This window comes from Typopeltis vanoorti, chromosome 16 (genome assembly GCF_054136105.1).
Source record: "Typopeltis vanoorti isolate ZY-2024b chromosome 16, IOZ_Tvanoo_1.0, whole genome shotgun sequence".
Taxonomy (NCBI): domain Eukaryota; kingdom Metazoa; phylum Arthropoda; class Arachnida; order Uropygi; family Thelyphonidae; genus Typopeltis; species Typopeltis vanoorti.
In genome coordinates this window covers 90,045,452-90,058,736 of record NC_143564.1, presented here as the reverse complement: position 1 = coordinate 90,058,736, position 13,285 = coordinate 90,045,452, and the positions used below count along the sequence as shown (strand labels likewise).

Sequence of the window (13,285 nt, the reverse complement as noted above, 5' to 3'; positions counted from 1 at the left end):
AACTGCACCCCCTTCTCCTCTCACATATCTGCAAGAATACCATTCATGATTTTCTCTCACTCTCCCTCTCTCTCCATCTCAACTCTTCATCATACTCAGCAACACTAAGAACATTTCCTATACTGTTATCTTTCACTCTCCTCAATATCCTCCTGATATCTGTCCTTACATTCTCCTTCTCTCCAGGTAAATCATTTCTCCCTACAACCACTACTAATTCTCTTGCTCATTTCCTCCTCATGTCCCTTCAAGCATGAATTATCTTGCTCATTCTACCTTTTTGATAGTAGACTTTATGGACTCTCTCATTAGCTAATCCTCTAACAATGAAATCTCCATACACTGCTATTCTTGAGTCATTTGTCACCTTTTTTTTTGTCTTTTTTTTTCTTTCATTCTATTTTTTTGCACTCTTTCATTTGTTTCTACTATTCATCTAATATCACTCTGCATATTCCTCATTTCATTTTTCAATTTGAATAATGCTTTCTTCAAATCTTGCATTCCAGCAGTTTCACTCTGTCACTCTTGTAGTCTCCCTATCTCCTGTTCTGTCATGCCTTTCTTCCATTTCCTCATTCCTACTTCCTTTTGCTTCCATGTCATTTAATATCGTTTTTTCATTCTTGCTTTCTTTTACTCCCCAAGTCTTGCTGACTTTCTGTTTCCATTTCTTTCATTTCTGCTAACTTTCATTCCTTCAGTCTATTTCACATTTGCTTAACTCATAGTCTAACAAAATATGCACTTTCTACAAATTCAAACCTTCTCTTGTCTCCTGGTCAATCTCTACAAACACATATTTCACATTTCACCACACATGTTGTGCTTGACATTGAACAATTTTCAAAAATTCTACATTGTTAATAACGTTTGGTCTTCATACTGTATGACTCACAGTATACCTCATGTGTATCGCTGTTGTATTCCATTCAAGACAAGATTCAGAAATTCAATAAAAGAAGTCAATAACAAATCCACAAATTCAATAATCATGGAGGTACACTGAGCTATTAAAAATAAATAATATTACACTAAAATGCAAGCAGTATTGTCAATTATTACACAAAATAGCACTTATCTTTTCCACAGCTCTTTTATCTTTACCCAAGAGTGAGCAAAGAAAATATAACATGAAGTCAGAGGCATCAGACTTCACATCAAATTTCCCTAGTATCTCATAATCTCATTGACATCAAATTCACATCAAATTTCCCTAGTATCTCATAATCTCATTGAATAAATAAAAATAAAATAAACTTTTTACAAAGAATAGTAGTTAAAAATATAAAAATAAAAATATAAATAATATAAAAATATTTGCATGAGGAGACATGAATAGACTTTCTGAATGGGCGAGTGTGTGTGTGTGTGTGTGTGTGTGTGGAGATATCAGTTCCATGTAGCAACGTGTAAGGTTTTAAAATTTACAAGGCAAAATGGGATGCTGGTATAAGATTGGTGAGAATATCTTGAAATATCTAGTGGATAAGGACCTGAAATTATGGGACATTTTGTGAAAATTGTGAGGACAACAAAACAGATTATAGCAATGATGCAGAGAACACCTACATGTAGAAGTAAGGATATTATTATTATTATTACGGTCAACTCCAGGAAGTCCTTAGCCTCATCGAGGGAGGCCCCAAATCATGTTCATCACAACTATTCGACATTCACATAGTATCTATCATACCTTATCTTAAACTCATTCACTGTCGCAGCACCCACTACAGACTCTGGCAGCTTATTCCATTCATTTACCACTCTAAAAGTAAAGAACCCAGCTCTAACACCCTTACTAACCCACTCTTGCCCAGCTTCCATGGATGTCCCCTAGTCCTCCCACAACCAGCCCTGTTCTCAAAAATATCTTCTGAATTAATTTTATAGAAACCCTTCAGTAATTTGAATGTCTGAATCATATCTCCCCTCCGTTACCTATCAACCAATTTTTGCAACCCACAAATCCTCAACCTGTTCTCATAAGGTTCATTCCACAGACCTGCTATCATCTTGGTCACTCGCCTCTGGATCCTCTCAACCTCCTCCCCATCAAGAAGAAACCTAGGTGACCAAATCTGGGCACAATAGTCGAGATGGGGTCTTATCAAGGCTCGATACAGAGGAACAATAACATGGTTGTCTCTGCTTGTCAATGTATTCTTCAGCAACTGAGTGATTTGATGAGCTGATTTGGCCATTTTTGCAATGTGCCCCCCCTAAACTTCAACTCCTTATCCACCAACACTCCTAAATCTCTCGCCTCATCAATTTCCTGGAGTACAGTTCCACCAATGTAGTAAACTGCTGCTAATCTTTTCACTCCAAAAAGTATAACCTTACATTTTGCCACATTAAATTGAGATCCATTCTCTTTATCCCAGACCTCCAATCTATCCAAATCATCCTGCAAAATTTTGATATCATCTGCATTCACTATTGCCCTACCCAACTTTGCATCATATGCAGACAAATGAACTGTTCCTCTCAGATCCTTTCCTCTATCATTAATGAACAAATTAAACAGCAGTGGTCCAAGAACTGATCCTTGTGGCACACCAGTAGTTACAGGCCGTCTTGTGGCCTCTACTCCTGACTAAACCACTCTCTAATATCTCTCCGTCAACCACCATCCTATCCATCTCACCAATCCTATATCCATCCCCATATGCTGCATTTTACTGATTAGAATTCCATGTGGTATCCTGTCAAAGGCCTTAGCAAGTTTTAGTAGAATCACTGTAAAGCCATTACTGTGTTATAATAAGTGAGCAAGTTATTGAGGCATCACCTACCTTCCACAAAACCATGCTGTTCCCAATAAGTATCCCATTTTCATCTATCCAATCTTGTATTTTCCTTTTGACTATTTTCTCCAAGACCTTGATAACGATTCCTGTTATGCTGATTGGCCCGGTAATTTTCAACAGCAGCCTTGGAACCACCTTCATGCAGCGGAACTATTTTCCCTTCTTTCCACTCCCTTGGGACTGACCCAGACCCAAGGTTCAAAATAAACAAAACAGTGAAGGGCACTGACAATTCTTTAACCGCTTCACGTATGACACGAGCTGGTATACCATCCAATCTCACAGATGTATTGACATTGAGGTTCTGTAATAGACTATTTACCTCTACTTCATTCATCACAATTCCAGTATAAGCTTTTGTTCTTCCATTCCTGCAATGTCACCACCTGGGTTATATACTCTTGCAAAGTGCTCGTTCAGTAATTCCACTATATCGACTGATTCGGTTACCTCCCTACCCTCAGCATTTTTTTAAATCATTCTGCCATGAACATTTTTCTTTTTACTTGCAACATATTGAAAAAACTGTTTGTGATTCTCTTTAGCCTACATGGCTAATTTTCTTTCATAATCCACTTTTGCTTTACTTACCACCCTTGTTACTTTCCTGGCCTGAGGTTTATACATGTTCCTGTACCTGCTGGTCACCCTTCTCCTTAAATTCCCTCCACAATTGTTTCTTTTTTTGCAGCTCACGCTTAATGGTGTTATTCATCCATTTAACCCCTACTTGATTTATTATTTGGATTCTTGGTATACAGTCAACCATTGCCTCCTGCAAACACTTCTTAACCACCTCCCATGCACTATCAACATCAAGCCCTTGCAGTTTTACATGCCATGGCACTGAGCCAAGCACATTCTTAAGCTTGTCATACTTACCTGCCCGGTAATTCCACATGTACCCTGTTTTAATTGTAAATTCAACTCCATTAGCCACCTCCCAAGCCACCTTATGATCACTCTCACCAATTGGTGGCAACATGGTCATGTTCATTACAGCCACATTCTCAGATGCAATTACTAGGTGAAGCGCTCTCTGCCCCCTAGTATTTTCCACTACATGCTGTTGGAGATACTTGTCCCTTAATAACCTCATAAAATCCAATTCCTTCCTCCCATGCGCCCTCTCCTCCTTCTAATCAATTGTATATTTTGTTCTGCTAGACTCTGTCTCATCTATCTTATCTTTTCTCTATCCTGCAGTTCAACTTCTATACTCCTTGGCTGCAACTCATCAGCTATCATCAATAACACTCCTTCCCCCTTTTTATTCTCCCTGTCACTTCTGAGCACGCTATACCCATCACATTCAATCCCACTAGCTTTATCATCTTCTGTCAGCCATGTTTCACTAATACCAACAACCTGTGGCCTGGAAGTGCCAACCAAGGCCAAAAACTCTTCTTACTTGTTCCTAATACTCCTGGCATTAGTGTACATGAATTGCAGAAGCCCGTTAGTCCCATCCCTACTTTGATGCCTTATACTAACTATCCCATTCTGATTTGTTGTCCTTCGTACTCCCTTGGGCATATTATACTCATTCATACACTCAACTGCCTCCCTAAAGTCTGCATATCTGCTCTCCTCCCCCTTAATAAATCTAGTTTCCCTAGGCCTGTACATCCACTTCCACATCATTCATCAACACTTTTTCAAGCCTCCATACACCAAATCCATTCAAATGTAACCCATCCATCTTATGTAAATCCTTTCACCCATTGAACTCACTCCACACATCCACAAATTCCACACCACTCTCCATGCATAACCCATGCATAAAGTCATTGGCAATTATGGCCCTCCTTCTAAACAATTCACTGTCATACCGCAACAAAATACTCACCATCCTAACACTCTCACTCTTCTCTTTTGCTACCCCAAGTAATTCCCTCACATCTTCTGTCATTTCCATTTTGTCTTCTTTCAAATCATTTGTTCCTGCCATGACTATCATTTCTCTCATCCTCTGTTTTTGCACTTGAATAGATTCACTGATGTCCTTTATGTTCGCACCCGGTTGGTATGATTTTGTCAACTCTCAACTATCACATCTCTTAATAATGAATCTCTGTACAGCACTCGCTCCTTCATTTTATTTACGTTTATGAACATTCTCTTATTTTTCGTATCAGACTTTCGTTGTTTATTAGTTGGTACATTTAGTACACATTTTTCCATATGCTCCAGTTGGCGCTTTGCTCTGTGTATCGCTCCGCTCAACCATGCAATTTCACTACTTGCATCTATCTCCCCATTTTCATTATAATTTAAATCATCCATTCGTTCTGTATTTTTACCTTCATTTACACTTTCAACGACACTCTCGCACCTATCTGGTACTACCTCGCGATTCCTTATCACATCACTGTTTTCTATATTCTGACTTTCTTTAACCATATCACTCTCGCCACCCAAAACATGCTTTAGATCCTCATTCTCCTTACACTTTCTGCACATATTAACTCCACTATCACCATCTAACCAGACTCCAACCACTCTTTGCAAAGCATACATCTATAGACAGCACATTACATAAACTCTTTTATATCAAAACTCTTAAACAAACATGGCAACCTGGCTGCCATTTTTTTTTTTTAATTGATGCCATATGGAAGCTATCTTATCTTAAAAATAATAATTAAAATAACACAGAAAACACACAAAAATCGCACAGACACACGAAGAAACGAAAAGCAAACAATACTATGTAAAATTCTAGTAAAATTGCCAGTGATAACATAAAATACTACTGATCTTTTCAGGAGCTCTCGACAAGCCGATGATCATATCAATGTGACACCTACCATCCCAATTATGATATTATGCTTATGATTCCATTGTACAAGGCTTTGATCAGACTGTATATGGATTACTCTGCACAGATTTGTTTGCCTGGTTTCAAAAGATGATGAGTTGTTGTAGCGGGTTCAGAGTTGGTTTTTAGGTTTCTGGATTGTGGAGTATGAGGTCAGATTGAGTAGTTTTTTGCATGGTGGGAGATTGGAATGAATTGTCTGAAAGTGTGGTGCATGCAGAGATAGTGAATACATTTAAGTCAAGGTATGCTGAGCTGTGCATGTGATAGTAGAATCTCCTGCAATGAGTCTTTTGACTGTAGTCTGATGATGATAATAATATCGCATCAACCTCCATACACTGTTAATGGGAGGTTCACTAAACCAACAACAAATTGATCATACACCTTAAAATCCTTAACATTTCCAGCATTCACAACACATTCTGGCCATGTGTTTCTCTCACTCACAATTCTCCATGTATAAAAAAACTCCTTATGCTCTTCTTCACCCTTACACAACTTGCAGAGATTGTTTCTTGTTCTTTCCCTTCCACGTTCTGCTCTTTTTATAATCCCTTTTGTATTATTAATATGATAAAATCAATCACTAATTGAAATGTCTCTATCATACCATCTCTATCTACCTTGCATTCCTTTTTAATCTCTCTCTCTCTCTCTCCATCATAACCAACATTCTAACATTCCTTTAATCTCTCTCCTAACTGAGTTCTGATATTATAGCCTTGGTTATCTCTGGACTCTTTCCAAAATTTCCACATCACAATGAAAACTGGGTGGGTGGGTGACCAAGTCTGAGCACAATAATTTACATATGGTGTGACCAATGCTTCATACAGTGGCATAACACCCTCCTTAATCACTGTTTGTTAATATACACCTTATCATAGTAGCAGTGTGATGGGTAGTCTTTGCAGTGCTTGCAATGTGCCTTTTAAATTTCACTCCACAGTCAACCACACCAGATCTTAAATCTCATCGACTTTCTGAAGCACATCTCCACCAATACAATGCACGGCCTTTTATCTCTGCACTCAGCTGCAGCCATAGTCATTTGTTCAAGCAAAAAATGCATTCATGTCTTCCTGAATGGACTAAGTATCAGCAATCTTTGTTAGAATTTTTTGAACTTTGCATCATCAGCAAACAACTGAAGTTCTCTAGCCTATCCACATGAAATATCATTAAGAAATAATTCAAATTAAGTGGATATTGAATCTAACATTATTTCAAAGCTGAATAGAGAAACTACAAGAGTTTCATGCCGAATATAGATAGAAACTATAAAAGTTTCGGCGGATCCAAGCATAAGCAAACCTTTTCATGACAGGGGCAACTTGTAGTAAAGGTGGATTAAGGTCTGATCACTATCCTTAGTATTTTCCCATAACGTAAAACACGTATAGAAGATGTATGATGTTATACATTATGGGGGTGTCACTACCCAGACCGGTTTCGACCTTCATTGAATGTTCAAGTACAGGTCAAATGCCAAAAATCATCATTGTTCCCTCAGTAACAGGTTCACCCTGCCACTGAGAAAAACTCTTAGAACTGGTTGGCTCTACACCGTGGCAGGCTCACCTACCACCAAGCAGAACCACTCATTTGCTCATATCTCGAGGGGTAACAGCAACAGCCATGCCTCAGTTAACTTCACAGGCTACAGCATTACCATTCATTACCTCCCCCACCTTGGACCTGGGTGACAGCAACAGCCAAGCCTCAGTTAAAACTTCATTGGCTGCAGCATTGCCATTCATCACCACTACCCAGACCGTTTTGACCTTTATTGAGGTCTCATCAGTGAGTAGGCAGACCCAAAATTGTAAATACTCAGGTTGTAGTGATGCAGAGGTTATACTTTACCGTACAAATTGCCAAGTGGTGTCACATTACAAAAGTCACCAAGAATTACTGGAATAGAGAGCCAAAAGGCTTCACTTCGGCAATGCAAAATTATCCAAATTAAGTGGATATTCAATCTGCCTACTTACTGATGAGACTTCAACAAAGGTACGAAACTGGTCTGGGTAGTGCCCCCCCCCATAATGTATAACATCATACATCTCCTAGGAGATGCGTTTTACATAATGGGAAAATACTAAGGATAGTGATCAGAGCTTAACTCACCTTTACTACGAGTTGCCCGTCATGAAAAGGTTTGCTTACACTTGATCTGCAAAAGCTTTTATAGTTTCTATGTATATTCATCAGAGAAACTCTTGCAGTTTCTCTGAAATATAGTTTCTCTATTTGGCTTTGAAATAATGTTGAATTCAATATCCACTTAATTTGAATAATTTTACATCGCCGAAGTGAAGCCTTTTGGCTCTCTATTTCAGTAATTCTTGGTGTCTTTTGTGATGTGACACCTCTTGGCAATTTGTATGGTAAAGTATAACCTCTGCATCACTACAACCTGCATATTTACAATTTTGGGTCTGCCTACTCACTGATGAGACCTCAACAAAGGTCGAAACTGGTCTGAGTTGGGGAGGGGGGTAATGAATGGCAATGCTGTAGCCTGTGAAGTTAACTGAGGCACGGCTGTTGCTGTTACCCTTCCAGATGAGCAAATGAGTGGCTCTGCTCGGTGGTGGGATAGCCTGCCACAAGGTAGAGCCAACTGGTTCCGAGAGTTCTTCTGAGTTTGACCTGTACTTGAACCTGTACTGTAAATGAATGGCAATGCTGTAGCCTGTGAAGTTAACTGAGGCACGGCTGTTGCTGTTACCCCTTGAGATATGAGCAGCAAATGAGCGGCTCTGCTCGGTGGTGGGGTGAACCTGCCATGGTGTAGAGCCAACCGGTTCTGAGAGTTCTTCTCAGTGGCAGGGTGAGGCTGTTACCAAAGGGAACAATGCTGAGTTTTTGGAGTTTGACCTGTACTTGAACATCAACATAGGTCGAAACTGGTCCGGGTAGTGACCCCCCCCACGTAATGTATAACATCATATATCTCCTAGGAGATGTGTTTTACATTATGGGAAAATACTAAGGATAGTGATCAGAGCTTAAATCACCTTTACTATGAGTTGCCTCTGTCATGAAAAGGTTTGCTTATGTTGGATCTGCCGAAACTTTTATAGTTTCTATCTATATTCAGCATGAAACTCTTGCAGTTTCTCTATTCGGCTTTGAAATTGGAAATAATGTTGGATTCAATATCCACTTAATTTGAATAATTTTGCATCGCCAAAGTGAAACCTTTTGGCTCTCTATTTCAGTATTAACAAATAAGTTATATAGTAGGGCCTGGCACCTTATCATAAAATGCCAGCAGATTGTTAAAACAAGACCCACAATTTTCAAACCCATGCTATCCATCATAAAGAATCATATGTTCATCAACCCAATTCTGTATCCTATTCCTAACCAACCTCTCCAGTGACCTTGACCACTACTGCAGATATATGGACTGGTCTGTCACTGGAAACTTCTCTCCTATCACCATGCTTGTGGAGTAGTACTATTCTGCATTCTTTTTACTCCTTGGGAACTTTTCCCATTACAAAACTTTCATTAAATAACCAGATCAAGGGCATTGCTAACTGTTTTGCATATTCTTTAAACATACATAGTGATGTGTGATACGTTCCCATAGCTTTATTAGCATCTAACCCAATCAGCACTTGATACATTGCTGATTTTTTCACCTATCATATAGTATTTGCTTCCCTTCTACATGCTGCACAATATCATTAACACCAGTGACTTTGGAAATATTTCTAGAAAATACAAGTAGCAGAAACTGAACTTCAAAAAGTGAGCTAGTCATTAACAACCTTTAAATACTTTACTGTACTAGTCAAATATTTTTACAGTGTTTTTAGGAACAGTACCTTAAAAGAAATCCTAATTTCATGGATACCAAGGAGGTGATAATTGTAATATATGTATTCTGAGAGGGGGAAAGATATTAGAGGCTAATTATCCCAAAAACAAGAAGTATCTTGTTTTGTTCAGAGATTTAGATGTTGTCAAAAGTAAGATTTGAAGAAAGGGTTTCTTCTTTGGTGTGAAATAAGACAGGATTGAATTTTAGCAACATATAATATTGAACTACAGTTTTGTAACTCATTACATATTTGAATAAAGGATTACACATTTAATCCTTTATTCAAGTGTGAGAAATAAATTTTGCTCCTGAAATATTTTCAGGACTGGGGCAACTCGTACCTTTTACCACGAGTTGCCCCATACCTGAAAATTTTCAAGTGAAAACTTTATTTGGTTACACTTGGATAAAGAATTAAACCAAATATGTAATTGGTAACATAGCCAAGTGAAAAAACCTTCCATCAACTTATCTCTAATCCAGAGAATTTTAATAATAAGGTGTTGACACCTTTTGGCAATTGGTATATGGTGATATGACTTTTGCATTACTTCCACCTCAGTATCACCGCCTCTGGGTCTAGTTCCCACTGACAAGACCTCAATAAAGGTCAAAACCAGTCTGGGTAGTGATCCTTTCCATAATGCATAGCATTATACATGTCTGCAAGGATATGTACTTTGCATTATGGGATACTGGGGCAAGTGATCAGAACTTTTACCACCTTTACCACAAGTTGCCCCAGTCCTGAAAATATTTCAGGTGCAAACTTTGTTTGCTTACACTTGGATAAAGGATTAAACCAAATATGTAATTGGTAGCATAGCCAAGTGAAAAAACTTCCATCTGTTTTGTAACTCATAATTTAGGGTTGTAAAAGTTGATGTTCTGGTAGTTTTGTGGATTTGTAGAGTGCAGAGTTTATCTCATGTGTGAGAGAGAGAGAGGAATGCAATGCAGTGTAATCAGCCAAACTCTGATTGGATTTACAGTCAGCTGCAGAAGATTGTTGATATGTATAACTGGAAAAATGTAGGTGTAGTCTTATGGAACCCTTGCATTAGTTGCAAATTTTGAGGATAAAGTCATAACATCACACACACATGCTCTGTGTGACCAAGGGAAAAACTGGTAACTCAATGGCAGAAGTGGACCATATGATGAGAGTTTACTTTAAAGGTGTTTGTGCTAAATCCAGTCAAATGCTTTAGTCTTAGAGATATCAGGAGCAACCAGTTGAGTTCTTAAACTTTTCTAAAGTGTCCAAAGGTGGTTGATATCCAAGAAAATACCTCTCCAACTGATCAACAGTGGCATAACCCATACTGTTTATTTGTTGAGAGGCTTCCATAACATTGGCTGTTACTGGTTTTCTCCATTATTTTAGAAAGAATTGAAATGAGAGAAACTGGATAGTAAAGAGAGACTGGCTTGCAACTTTCAGCCAAGAAAAATAGTAAATGTAGAAGTGTGACTGTTCTGGGAATCTACATGTATTTTTACAGAAATTGGGTTGCAAGAAATTGTCAAAGATTTGGGAGCCTCATCTTCCTCAACTACTCTTGGCCATTCTCAAAAGTAGCTGAGGAAGTCAGAGCAATAGGATGCTTGCTTGAATATTTTGTCCTTACTCATTTCTGCATTCAAGATTGAACTGTGATTGTACTCAGTAGTTGCAAGCTGAATACTGATAATGGACTGTGTGCTTCTTTTATCTGTTTTGTTGCAATAAGCCATTTAACCTTGCAAGTAACACGTATTACCTATGAGTCAGTCGAAGGTTCATATTAGTTGTATCAGTTTATTACTCAAGAGAAATATTGCACAGAGTAGTGGATAGTGAAAAAAATGAGTGGCCATCACTGGAAGTTCTATCAAGATCTTTACGTGTAAGAGATGAGTAGCGTGTAGATTTTTAGCAAGGAATGTGTTGGGTGAGTGTGAAATTACGATAACAAGTACACCAATGTAGAATGATTTCAAGGTTAAGTATGATAGGCACTGGAGTCTGTAAAACAGATGGTGCTTGTGTTATAAATCTGGTGATTCCATGGAAGCCTGGAGGTAAATACATTTTGCACATGCTTTTAAATCTTAAACACAGTTGAAGTATTAAAAACAGATGCACAGATATAACTTAAACTTTTGAAGTAATTAATTAAAATACTATTTTACAGATTCTAATGACTGCTGGTGCATGGCATATGATTTTTTTTGTTGTAATCATCTTTTTGGGTTCATTTTATCTCGTAAATCTCATACTGGCTATTGTCGCTATGTCTTATGATGAGTTACAGAAGAAAGCTGAGGAGGAAGAAGAGGCAGCGGCTGCTGAAGAAGCAGCACTAGCTGCAGAAGAAGCTGCAAGACTAGTATGTAAATTGCCTTTTTTCTTTTATTAATAAATTTGTAGTGTTTGCATTTTTTTAGACATTTTATGGTACATAATGCTTATATGCCTAAATATTTCTGCTTCTTATTTCAGATGTATGCAAATTATGTTTTGATAATTGTACTTCATTTGAAGGAGGCTCATATAACAAGTGTTTATCTCTAGAAATAAGTTTATATACTATCCACATTTCAGTTTAGAAGTTTGTGTGTGCATGTGTAAACTCTTCTTAACTGAAGCTATATATTTAAGAATGAGTGGAAATGTGAAATATATAAAGTACAGGCCAGCAAAAGTATTATATGGAAAGCTAAGAGTCAAAATTATGAAAAGAAATTGACTGTGCAGGCCAAGGCAACCCAAAAGAATTTTATCATTAAGCTGCAAGTTAAAGAAAGAATGAATCAGATAAGTTTTCCTTCTGTAATGCAGATGGTACCATTGTGTTTGAAGCAGATATGATTATACAAATAATGAGTGCTCATTTCACAATGATCTGTCAACCTGTTTTATGTAACAATGTGCACACAGGGCTACTATTACATTGGATGAAAAGGCAGAGATATATTAGAAAGAGGATAAGAATTTGAGTCTCATATCAGGAAAGATCCTGCAGGAAGAATGGAAATAATGCATGATAATCCAATTGTAGGAGTGTGAAAACTGATCTATCTAATTACCAATCTATTAATATCTCTTGACTAGGTGAAGATTTTAGAAAAGTTGATCAGAAACTAGCATATTGAAACAGACATATTGTAGAGATATTGAAAAAGAGAAGCAAGGGCTTATATGGAAATAGAAATAAATGAACTGAAGGTGTATAGGATATTACAGCACCATGATGCGAATACAGCTATGGGACTAAATGGTATACTAACTTGAATTTTATGAGAAGGTGCTAGGGCAATTGGCAGTGCCTTTGATCACATTGTTGGAAGTTTTTCCACTTGGTTATACTATAAACTAAAGGTACCAAGAAGCAAACAAAGTTTGCACCTGAAATTATTATTATTATTATTATTATTCAACAAGACCTCATGGAGTCAAAGACTCTTCTGGGAGGGCCTTTTATCACACACACATCTCATCATACCGTGTCTTAAACACACTCAAATTCCTTGCAGACACTACACTCTCAGACAAGGCAATCCAATCATTCACAACTCTGTACGAAAAAAACCTGCCTCTCACTCCCCTACTCACACCCTCTTTATACAGTTTCCAGGGATGACCTCTGGTTCTCCCCTGATCTCCCACTATTCTCTGTAGAACTTCTCCACCATTGATCTTATAACAACCCCTTACCAACTTGTAGGTCTCTATCATATCATATCCTCTTCCTTCTCTCCACAAGACTCTGCAAATTACATCTTCGCAATCTTTCCTCATACTCAACATTCCAGAGGTTAGAAACT

At 37.9% G+C, this 13,285-nt stretch overlaps 1 protein-coding gene across 1 annotated transcript in view; it reads left to right on the top strand.

Moving 5' to 3' along the window:
* The window catches only part of LOC150098179 (sodium channel protein para-like), a 1,334,265-nt gene that overhangs the window by 253,978 nt on the left and 1,067,002 nt on the right, over positions 1 to 13,285 (top strand). Inside the window, 1 exon segment of the mRNA XM_090406598.1 lies at positions 11,653 to 11,847. Coding sequence (XP_090262724.1) covers positions 11,653 to 11,847 — 195 coding nt within the window.